The sequence below is a fragment of the Equus caballus genome, chromosome 4 (assembly GCF_041296265.1).
Source record: "Equus caballus isolate H_3958 breed thoroughbred chromosome 4, TB-T2T, whole genome shotgun sequence".
Lineage (NCBI taxonomy): Eukaryota > Metazoa > Chordata > Mammalia > Perissodactyla > Equidae > Equus > Equus caballus.
The window spans coordinates 41,143,645-41,156,455 of NC_091687.1; the positions used below are offsets into that span (position 1 = coordinate 41,143,645).

Genomic DNA, 12,811 nt, shown 5'->3' on the forward strand with positions numbered 1-12,811 from the left:
ACTTGGAACTGAATTTTTAATTGTATTTAATTTTAGCTCATTTATCTTTAAATATAAATAGTCACACATGGCCACTCACTATCATATTGGATAGAACAGTTCATATTGGATAGAACAGTTCTGGACCATATTATTAATAAGGTGTGTTCAAATAGGTCCTTCGGAAACTTTTGGGAACTAAATGAAGCTACTTATATACTGGCACAGTTTTGTTTACAGTGGGGTTCACTAGAACCTGAGGAATTTAGCAAAGTATAGATAGGTGCTTATTGTAAAATATGCTGCATATTTCATTTAAAATCTCTTATGTTTTAAAGAGCACATTGATCTCTTATTTTATATTAAAAGCATTTTCAATCCTGTAAGACTCAGTAACAGCTATTTCATTGTATTTAAACAATTAGTATCAGTTATAAGAGTTTCTGTCCTTAACCTGAGTGTCTACCCATATGTCACATTAGAAGCAGTTTGTTTTATGAACCAATACCAAGTGTGAGTGTGAGTGAGTATGAATGAGTAAATGTAGCATTTACTCTGCCTCTTACACTTTTTAAGAAAGACTTTTCTTATTATTAGATTATTCTTAGTAATATTAGCTTTTAGGTACCATGTAAATATTGAAAATATGCACATCTTCAAATAGAACTTATAATTTGGACCATACTATTTTTGATCCTGCAAGACTGAAAGAAACACTATTTAAAGCAAAATGAAGACTTTGAATTTCTGTAAAAAGGGGTTTTCTGTACAAATTGTTAAAAATAAACACTCTCTTACTTTCTACCCATATTTTCCTTTGCTAATTTTTATGTCATTTAAAGTTTTTGTTTTTTAAAATTTTACAAAGTTATACTCTTCTTAGTTAGCTACATAAATCCCTTTTGGAACAAGACAGTCTAAATAAATGGCATAAATAAACATATGCAAGCATAAGATTGAAGAGTTAGCTTTTAATTTCCTAAGAAAATAAGCTTTTCAAGCTCATTAGAAATCCTAGAAGTTTCCATATTCAAACAAATAAATAAATAAAGACTCCAAATTGCCCTGTTGAGTCTTAGGTGGTAGGACAGGAAAGGGAGTCAAGTAATGGGTAGAATGGGAAGAACAGGGTACATGGTTGCTCCTGCTTCTCTCCCAGAAGAAACACACTTGTGAGTGAAATTCACATGAGTGAATTTAGATGGATACTGCTCAGGGAAGAATAAATACTGTTTCCCTTTTCTAGAAAGTCATTGGCTGGGGGGACACAGTGTATGGATTAGGCTAAAGGATTCCTCATGTTCATACTAATTCCTCCAGAAGCTTCTGCTCTTCACTGAACTGGTTATATTGCTAGGTTATATTATATACATCACACTCTATTATGTATCTAGTCCATCTGATTGTATTATAATAATGTTACTTGTAATATTTCTTTATCTTGCCTTGCCCCCAGCCTTTTACCATTCACCTCTTCAGTTATGTTTTCCTTGATCCTTTCTGTTCCCATTCTCTTATGAAAATCATTCTGTAGTTTACCTTAACACGGTAGTAAACACATAGTAGGTTCTTAGGACATGTGGATTGATGTCCTAATTATTTCTTAGCCAAGTAAATCTTATGAGGCTTCTTACTTGACAACAGTTTGTAAGCCTTGTTTAAAGTTACCTTTCATTAATGAAACTGAGATTCGATATCTAAACTTTTAAGAATGAATTAACTTCTGCTTCTGGGTATGATGGACTATGACTTTACTGGATGAAACTCCCTGCAGAAAACAATGATACAACCTGGGTATTGTATCAAAGACAGCTACCTGAAGATATTGGAGAGTGATCAGAAGCATATAGACTGTAGTGGGGAGTTCATGCTAGCATGCAGGTTGGGGAAAGGAAAGCTATAAAAATAAATTCCATCTCCATGGCCTTTAACCCAGGACTAAGTGTATTCCATGTGGCAAACAAGTGGAGGCAAGCATAGGAAAACCTGCAGTATTTATGGATTGGGGAACCAGAAAAGTGAAGCCAGGAAACTGGGAACACTGAAAAGAGTGAGAGGAAGTTCAGAAGGGAAAGACCCAGAAAGGGTATCCCTAAATTCTGTCTACCCCCATCTCTGATTAACCCATGAACCATGTTTGTGTGGAACAGACTGACTGCAGCCAGTCAGAGAAAAAAGATCTGAACAGAGACCAAAGCTCCTGCATAAGAGAGAGTTTGTAGTTCAAGCCCAGCCAAGAAAATTACATACTGAAAACAAAGGAAACAATATTCACTGGAGAAAAATAACAGAATCCAGAGTATCCAGAATCAAATTGATGATGCCATCCAACTTTACCCAATATACATAGAACCAAAAAAGTAGAATATACTTCTAAGTAAAAAGAAAATCAATCTAGTCTGACCCCAGGATGTTGGAACTAATGGATAAGGATTTTAAATGGACTATTATAACTATCTTCAATAAAGTAAAACAAAACATGTTTTTAAATACATGAACGTCTCAGTAGAGAAATAGGAAGTTTTAGTGGAAACAGTAATAAAAAAACCAAAGGGAAATCCTAGAACTGAAAAATACAATTGCAGCAATTAAAAAAATTACTGAGTGTGCTTAACAGTCAAATTGATGTGACAGAGGAAATAATATGTGAACTTGGAGATAAATGTATAGAAATTATTCAAAATGAAGAACATAGAGAAAAAAGATTGGAAAACAAAAATGATTAAAGTCTTAGGGACATGTTAAGTTACATCAAATGGTCAAACATACATGTGATTGGAATACCCAGATGGAGACAAGAGAAAGAGAATGAGGTGGAAAAAATATTTGAAGAAACATTGACCAAAAATTTACAGATACAAGATGCTAAACAAACAACAAGCAGAATAAGCACAAAGAAACATACAGTGGGGTACCTAATGATGAAACTGTCTTAAAACTGCAATAGACTTACTACATAAGAGGGACCAGTGATCTGATTGACAGCTGACTTCTCATGAGAAACTGGAAACTAGAAGAGAGTTGCACCTTTAAGATACTGAAAGATAAGAAAAAAAAGTCTATCCAGAATTTTATATCCAGCAAAAACACCATTCAAGAATGAAGGTGACATTGAGACATTTTTGGGTAAAAAAAAGAAAAAAAACTAAGAGAATTTGACACCAACAGACATGTAATATAAGAAATGCAAAAGGAAGTTTTTCAGACTGAAGGAAAATGATACCAGATGAAAACATGAATCCTCAGAAAAGAATGAATAGTACTGGTAATGGAAACTACTTGAGGAAATGCAAAAGATTATTTTTTTTCTTTTTCCACTTAATTTCGTTACAAACCATATAGGTGTTTAAAACTGAAATCATAGCATTATTTTCTGTGGTTCATAATCTATGTAAATGTATTACATATAACAACTATAACAAGGTATGTGGGAGAATATGGACCTACAAGATGGCAAGATTTCTGTATTTTATGTAAAGCAATACCTTGTTAACAGTAAATGGACTGTGAAATATCCAGAAAGTATATTATAATCCATAGGACAACAATAAGAATAATACAAAGAACTTTAACTCTTTTGCCAATAGGAAGATTGTTAGAATTCAAAAGATAAAGAAAAAATTCATATAATCAGAAAAGGCAGGAAAGGAGGAACCAAGGAGCAAAAAAGAGATAATGTATAATGGAAGATATAAGTAAACCCAAACAATAATCACATTAAATGTGATGTGACCAAATACTCAAAACGAAAGGCAGAGATTTTCAGAGTGGATTAAAAACAAAGCCTGACACATAGGTTGAGAGCAAATGGATTAAGACGATGCCATGCAAACAGTAAGCATAAGGAGGCTGCGGTAGCTATATTAATATTAGATAAAATAAATTTGAAAACAAAATATATTACCAGAGATAGAGGGATTCATAATGATCTAAGGGTCAACTCAACTGGAAAACACAAAGATCATAAATGTGTGTGCCTAGTAACAGAGCTTTAAAATAGATGAAGCAGTAATTGACAGAATGCAAGAGAAGATTAAAAACTTCAATCATAGCTGGAGAGTTTAACACCACACAGTAACTAATAGAACAGGTAGACAGAAAATCAGCAAATACATAGAAGATTTGAACACTTTCAACCATCTTGACATAATTGATATTTATGGGACAACACACCCAACAACAGTAGGATATATATTCTTTTCAAATGCACATAGTATATTGATCAGTATACCATATATTCTGGGCCATTAAACATGTCCCACTGCATTTAAAAGATTGAAATCATACAGAATATATTCTCTGATGACAGTGTAATTAAATTAGAAACCAATAACAATAAGGTAACAAGGAAAACCCTAAGTGTTTGGGAATTAACACACTTCTAAGTAGAGATTGGGTTAAATAAGAAATCATAAGAGAAATTAGAAAATATTTTTGACTGAATGACAATGAAAACGTAACATATCAAAAGTTGTGATATGCAGCTAAATCAATGCTTAGATGGAAGTATCTAGCTTTAAATACCTATAGTAGAAAAGAAGAAAGTCTCAAGTTAATGATGTAAGTTTCCACCGTAAGGAACCAGAAAAAGAAATGCAAATTAAAACTAAAGTAACTAGAAGGAAGGAAATAATAAAGAGCAGAAATCAAACAAATTGAAAACACCAATAGAAGAGTCGGTGAAACCACAAACTGGTTCTTATAAAATATGAACAAAATTGATAAACTTCTTGCCACACTGATAACGGGAAAAAACTCAAAACAAAACAGAGAAGACACAAACTTTCAATATCAGGAATTAGAGAATGGTCATCATTACAGGTCCTTCAGACATTAAAAGGTTAACAACAGAATATTATCAGCAGTTTTCTGCCAATAAGTTTGCCAAACTAGATGAGATGGACAGATTTTTTTTTTTTAAAGATTGACACCTGAGCTAACATCTGTTGCCAATCATCTTTTTTTTTTTCTCTTGTCCCCCAAGCCTCCTAGTACATAGTTGTGTATCCTGGTTGTGAGTGCCTCTGGTTGTGCTGTGTGGGATGCTGCCTCAGCATGGCCTGATGAATGGGGACATGTCCATGCCCAGGATCCCAACCGGCGAAACCCTGGGCCACCAAAGCGTAGCACATGAAGTTAGCCATCGGCCATGGGGCAGGCCCCTAGATAGACTTTTTGACAAACTCATATTACAGAAATTGACTTAAGAAGAAATAGAAAACTTGAGCTGTTTTCTGTATCAATTAAGTAAATTAAATAATAAAAAGCTTCCAAAAGTATTAACCCTACACAAACTCTCAGAAAGTAGAAGGAGAATGTTTCACAATTTGTTTTATGAGGCTAATATTACTCTAATTCCTAAACCAAGCAAAGATACCAGAAGAAAACATAATTATAGACCCATAAATTTCATGGACATCAGTTTGAAAAATCCTTAAGAAAATATTAGCAAATTGATTCCTGACCAAGTGGTATGTGTCTTGGGAATGCGAGATTGGTTTAACAGCCTGAAATCCTGCTCTGAAATTAATCAGTGTAATTTACCATTGTAATTTTCTTCTTCAGGAAAAAAATTTATGATTGTTTAAATGGATTTAGAAAAAGCATTTGACAAAGTTTAATATCCTTTCATGATAAAAACTCAGTAAACAAGTAACAGAAGAGAGTTTCTTCAGCATGATTATGGGCGTCTATAAGATAGCTAACATCATACTCAATGTTGAAAGGCTCATTGCTTTCTATCTAAGATGAGGGAACAGAACAAGGATGTCAACTCTCACCACTTTTGTTTTATGTTGTGCTGGAGGTACTAGGCTATGAAGTTAGACAAGAAAGATAAGACATACGATTGGAAAAGAAGAGGTAAAGTTGTCCTTATTTGCAGATGATATGATCATTTATGTAGGAAGCCCTAAGGAATCCACAAGTCAGCATCTAGAACTAATAAATAAATTTAGCAAGCTCCCAGGATACAAGGTCAATATACAAAAATCAGTGAGTAAACAATTAGAAAATGAAATCTGAAAAACAACTTTCTTTACAATAACATCAAAAATTCTTAGGATTAAGTTTAGTGGATAATTTGACAGACTTGTTCACTGAAAAAAAGCATTAAAAAGGGAAATTAAAGACTATCTCAATAAATAATAAGAGAGAAACCATGTTCAATTAGAAGACTCAATATTGTTGAGATGACAGTTCTCCCCAAATTGATCTATAGATGAAGAACATCAATTCTAATCAAAATTTTAAAGCTTTTTTGAAGACATTGATAAGATTATTTCAAAATTGATGCAAAAAAACAAAAAGATGGAGAATAGCCAAACATTTTTTGAAGAACAAAGTTGAAGGACTCAATGTTTTCTTTTTTCAAAGACTTACTCCAGAACTGTAGTAATCAGGACACTGTGGTATTGGCCTAATGATAAACCTATAGATCAAGCATCAGCATAGAGTCGAGAAATAGACACACTTATATGGTCAAGTGATTTTTGAAAAGTATGCTAAGATTATTCATTGGAGAAAAACATAGTGATATATGAGGAAAAAGAGTCTTGACTGTTTTCTCATACCATATACAAAAATTTAAATAAAAATGTTTTATAGACCTAAATATAAGATCCCAAACTACAGAACTTCTAGAAGAAAACTTAGGAAATTTTTGTGACATTGGGTTAAGCATATACTTCCTTAAAAAGACAAAAAACATGAACCATAAAAGAAAATATTGGTAAAATAGACTTATTCATGGTTAACTTTTGCTTTTTAAAAGATAGAAATGCCAAAAGGCAGGTCAGACTGGGAGAAAGATTTTCAAAACACTGAGAAAAGGACATGTTTGCAGAGTGCATAAACAACTCTTATGACTCAGTAAAAAGACAACCCAATTAAGAAATGAGCAAAATATATGATCAGCTATATCACAGAAGAAGATTTATCACAGAATGACTAATAAGCACATGAAAAGTGTTCTTCTACATTACTGATCACCAGAGGAATAGCACACTAAAAGCACATTGCAATATGCCTACATATCCACTAGGATGGCTATGGTTAAAAGAACTGACAATACCAAGAGTTGACAAGATTGTGGAGTGTCTTAGTCTGCTTGGCTGCTATAACAAAATACCATAGATTGGGTAGCTCAAACAACATACATTTATTTCTCACAGTTCTAGAGGTTGGGAAGTCCAAGGGCAAGGTGTCGGCATATTCAGTTCCTGACTTGCAAAAGGTTGCCCTCTAGCTGTATCCTCACATGGTATTTTCTCTGTGCTCCTGTGGAGGAGAAAGCAAGCTCTCTGGTGTCTCTTCTTATAAGGGCACTAATCCCATCATGGGGGCCTCACCCTCCTGACCTCAGTTAACCCTGATTACCTCCCCCAAACCCCATCTCCAAATAGTATTGCATTGGGGGTTAGGGCTTCAACATATGAAATTGGGGGGCACAACAAACATTCAATTCATGACATGGAAGAACTAGAATTTGCATACATTACTTGTGGAAATGCAAAGTGGTACAGCCACTTTGAAAACTCGTATGGCAATACTTTATAAAGTTAAAAATATATTTATTATGTGAAGCAGAAATTCCACTTCTGTTTACCCAAGAGAACTGAAAATGTGTGTCCACACTTGGACACAGACATGAATATTCATAGTGGCATTATTTAAGTAGCCCAAAACTGGAGCCCAAATGTTTATCAAATAAGTAAGCAGACTGTGCTGGATCCATACTATGGAATACTATTAAGCAATAAAAGAGCATAAAATGCTAATAGACTTACAGCATGGATGAATCTCAGAAGCATGCTGAACACAAGAAAGAAGTCAAACACAAAAGACTACATGCTGTATGATTCCGTTTATATGAAATTTTAGCAAAAGCAAAACTATAGTGACAGGAAAGCAGATCAAGAGTTAAGGGTGGAGGGAGGGGATCAAGTACAAAGGACGTGAGGACATTTTTAAAGGTGAGGGAGCTCTTCTACATCTTGATTGTGGTGTAGGTTACAAGACTGTGTATTGTAATTACCAAAATTCATCAAACCGTGTGCTTAAAATGGCTGAGTTTATATATAAATAATACCTTGGTGAAAAAGAGGAAAAATGAATTAATGAAGTTTATAAAACCTAGCAAAAGTAAAATGTATTGTAAAATTACCATATGAGATTAGTTCATGTTTTACTATATCATGCCGTCACACAACTATTTTATCTTGAGAGTTTCTAACACATGTGGTGTAATTTCTCATTCTTGTATCCAAGATAGGAAGGGCGAGGAACAATAAATGAGTGTGTATGCTTGTGTGTGTGTGTTTGTGTATATAGATACATGGATACAGACATATATATAATTTCTGTGAATGAATTAGTGAGACTATATTTTATAGGTTACTATTATTAAAGTTTTAAATTTATTGGCTCATACAGAATATTTTAACATTTTTTCAGATGTCTATATGTATCTATGATTACCTATAAATTAAATTTGTATTCATCAATTGAATCATCACTCAAGGAGCCAACTAACTGGCTTTTCATATCTTAACAGTCAAGCCTCCCTTCTCATTAGTGTTCTTGTGTGAAGAGTTTTGTAAATGCTTTGGCTTTGTTGTAGTGAAGACAGTTTTATACTGTGAAATGTTTACTGAACCTAACAAAACTTTCATTAATTTTGGAATGAGGATTTAGGCTGTCTCTAATTTGTGTCAGAATAATATATTAGCAACACTACATTATTATGCTTCTACATAAATATAACACAGTGTACTATCCTTAAGTATCTAAAATCTTAAGTTTTGTGACTAAAAATAATAACTTGTGCAAAGAAATTCCGGTAAACTCTCTTCTGATAAATTTATTAGATTGATAGATGTTATCGTGACCTGTAAATGCACATGTGTAAATAGTTCTTTTGTTCCCTTAAGGGCTGAGGTTTGACTTCTTTGCTTGATGTTTTGGAATTTTTAAATGCAATTTGGGAGCTCTCTGAAGACTAAGTATCTGAATAAAATCTCATCAGATGCTTAACTTTGGTTAATCTGAATTTATAACATTTGCAGGATTATCTCCAGAGTGATTTAACATGCCTGTCTGTTTTCTTTTCAGTTGGAATCAACAGGACTAGGCCTTAGTAGTAGTAGATTAAGGACAACTCTAAACAGAATACAAGAAAGCCTTATTGATCTGGTAAGTAATCAATTGAATCAATTATTTTGGGTTATATAAAATAGAAATTAGCCATCTAATCAACTACATATAAATGTATGCCTATAGGCATATTGAGTGCCTGAGTCCTTAGTATTACACGAAATGCTTGTAGGAAGTAGAATGGAGGTTTCCTATGGACTGATTGGAGACAGAAAACTAGTATACCTGAAAGAATATGATGTTGGCTGTACGTTCAGTACAAGTTCAAAGAGAGAAAGGAGTTATGTGCGATATTGATGTCAGAGAATGACTAAAGGAGGAAGTGAAACTTGTACTAGCCTTTGAAGAACAGGCATGAGATTAGTGGGAAGAAGAAGGAAGAATGGCATTCAAATTAAGGTTCAAGGCTGAGCAAGGGCCTTGAAGTGGGAGCAAGCCTGGCCCAAACTTTGGCAGATCTTTGTGATAGGGCACTGGTTATGCTTAAGAGTTGTGTTGTGTTGTGTTGTGGAGAGTGTTTAGGACCACTTTTCTAAATGGTCTTGAAATTCAAGAAGTTTAGATTCAGTTGGCTGTGCAACAGGGAGCCTGGATTCTTGACTGTCTCATATGTTGAAATGCACATTTTAAGAAGATAGGTTAGGTAGCAAAACAGGGCTGACCTTGTATAGTGTTTAAGCTAACATAAGCATTTAAAATAAGAAAATTTTTTTTCTTGAGGTTGATCACTGTAGCCAGAGATTTTTGTTGTTCAGTATGCTTCTCTGCATCTACATTAGCCCCAGGATTCTCCAAATTTTCTTTTATCTTTTGACCTACTCAAACAAGCAATCATTTTCTTCTTTTTTTATAAACTCTATATTATGTGCATTCTGCTGTTGTTGAAGATTTTATAAGGCAATGTAGGGGCCGGCCCTGTGGCTGAGTGGTTAAGTTCGCGCGCTCCACTTCAGCAGCCCAGGGTTTCTCCAGTTCGGATTCTGGGCGCCGGACTTGGCACCGCTCATCAGGTCATGTGAGGCGGCGTCCCACACAGCACAACCAGAGGCACTCCCAACTAGAATATCCAACTGTGTATGGGGCAGGAGGCTTTGGGGAGAAAAAAAGATTGGCAGCAGATATTAGCACAGGTGCTAATCTTTAAAAAAAAAAAAAAGCAATGTAATCATTCTTTTAAGAAATATTGAAATAATTAGTAATATGCTGGCTTTGTTGTAGTGCTGAAAATTCGTCAGTGCACAAAAGAGGTAATTCCTGTCTTCTTGGAACTTGTATTTTGTTGGTGCAGTGAGACAGGTAAACAAATATGTAATACAGTGTCAGATACTTATAAGTGCTAAGAAGAAAATGAGGGAGAGTGATAGGACGGTGGTCTTTGAGCAGAGATGTGAGTAAAGTGAGAGAGGCATGTATTGCTATCTCAGGTCAGTGCAGGAAATAACCTGTATCCATCTCATCCATCTCCCTTACTATTTGGAGATCTTTTTGCCCAGCACATATTTTTATATGTATATATTCATAGCACCTACTTTGACATGCAGTCTTCCTTCAGTAAATGCTGTAGAGTAAATGAATAAACTCCAGTCTGTGAGTTTCATGTCTCCTGGCTTAACCTGGCTTGTTTCCTTGCCTTTGCTATCCATTTAATCCTAATCTTCATTTTCAGAGTCAAGGCTCCTTCTTTGACCCAGCCATTGTTGTTATTCTTTGTTTTTTAAAATCCATTGGCTTTCAACCCCATTGGCAGTTATCTGTGTTTTGATTTTGCTTCTCCTTGTTTGATACTTAGTGTAACCTTGACCATCAGATTTTGTTTTCTATATCTTAGTTCACAGCTGAAGTTTTTCTTGCTTCTGGCTAAACAGCTCAAGATTGATGGGCTGAAATTTACCACTAGAGTCATTCATTCTGACCTTTCTCTGTTATTTCTGATTGTCAAACTGCAGTTCCAGATTTGACCCTTAAGGCTGGATTTAATGCTTCAGATTTTGCCATACAGTGGATAATGAAATAGCAAGACAAAGTAAACAGTGGGACCAATCTAGCTGTGCTTTGAGACAAGCTGCCACCCTGATAACAATCTCTCTGTAGCATCTGTCTGACCAGTTCTATGATCATTGGATAAGTTTTTTCCTGAACTGGCATAGTAGTCAGATTTAGAAAAGTGGTTTTGTTTTTTTTTGGTGAGGAAGATTGGCCCTGAGCTAATATCTGTTGCCAGTCTTCCTCTTTTTTTTGCTTGAGGGAGATTGTTGCTGAGCCAACGTCTGTGCCAATCTTCCTCTCTATTTCATGTGGGATGCTGCCACAGCATGGCTTGACTAGTGGTGCCACGTCTGTGCCTGGGATCCAAACCTGTGAAGCCTGGGCCTCTGAAGCAGAGCATGTGAACTTAACCACGACCGGGCCAGCCCCTTAGAAAAGTGTTTTCAAAAACCAACTATACACCCCTTCCCAATAAATAAATAGATAGATATGCCTGGTTTTTATTTTGGTACCTCATCTGTTAAATATGTCTTTTCTTTAAGTCCTTATCCTTATTATCTTCTAAATCAAAGACTGTACCTTGGATCAGAAGACCATACGAGCAGGAGCAGTCTGTTCTCCTTCAGTTTGTAAGGAGTGCTGACCTTTGACAGGCCCTCTCCAGGGTCCTTACTGCTCTGGAGGATAAGACTCTACAAAAATATACTGGAAGTTTTGCTGAAATTTTCCATTAGTTTCCAATGTTTTCCATCTTAAATTATTACTCATACTGATAAGCGTTGGTTTATTATTTTAGAAAATCTGTTTGTCATTTACTAGACCTGAGATGAAGGTTTTTGTAACCTGGTGTATAAATTTTCTTCATTAATTTGCATCTACGTTGACAGAGAACATTAATTAGTTTCTTGCTATTCAATATATTCTTGGCTATTAAAATAATTTATGCCCTGATCAATCTGGAACCATTAAATGGAAGTAGTATTTTTCTTTATATTTCTGCTATGTGTTAGTTAAAATTTTAATAAGCACTTTTTTGGTAATTTTATTTTCTCCCTATATATGTTCTAAGTTTTGCTTCTCTTTAAGCTGTAAAAGGCAAAATGAAATCATTATGGTCTTAAAAATGCCACCTGAAGTCATTTATCATATGAATTCATTGTAAACTAAGAAAATTTGTTTGACACATCAAATAAAATTCTAAGAAAAGGAGTCTAATAAGAGAAGAGTAGGAAAGGAAGCTTGTGTAGGTGATAATGGCACCAGAAATGTGAGTTTTTAGTTATTCACTTGGTTGTGCTAAATTGTTTGCTTTAAGACCTCTGACCAACTTTCAATCTTTGATAATAGAAATGTATTTTAAATTGGTCCAGAAAAGTCCATAAATATGAATTATCTTTGTAGTAGTAAATTACTGGCAGAAAAGGCTAAAAAATGTGGCTCACTGTGAGAATAAAGATTCAATTAAGGTTTCATTTCTCAAAGTCTTCAAAGAGTTCTGTGTCCTTCCCTTATTGTACTGGTATAAACTGAAACACTGATCCAGTTTAGGAGCTTTTCCATTTAAGTGCACAATAAGCACATACCATTTAATAAAATCAGCTTGACATTTTTATGACTCTCCTGCTCTCTTCAAGCACATTTCCCTAAAAGTAAACACAGAACTTTAGCCTTTAAGCAGATCATTACCATAATT

General features: G+C 34.6%; 1 protein-coding gene across 5 annotated transcripts in view; it reads left to right on the forward strand.

Annotated features, from left to right (window-relative positions):
- The window catches only part of VPS50 (VPS50 subunit of EARP/GARPII complex), a 131,672-nt gene that overhangs the window by 102,901 nt on the left and 15,960 nt on the right, over positions 1-12,811 (forward strand). For all 5 annotated transcript variants that reach the window (XR_011437799.1, XM_001492642.6, XM_023639202.2 and 2 more), the window contains one exon: positions 9,091-9,171. Coding sequence is in view for 4 of the 5 variants with exons in the window: in XM_001492642.6 (XP_001492692.1) it covers positions 9,091-9,171 (81 nt within the window). In the remaining variant the exon portion in view is untranslated. The remainder of the gene's footprint in view (positions 1-9,090; positions 9,172-12,811) is intronic.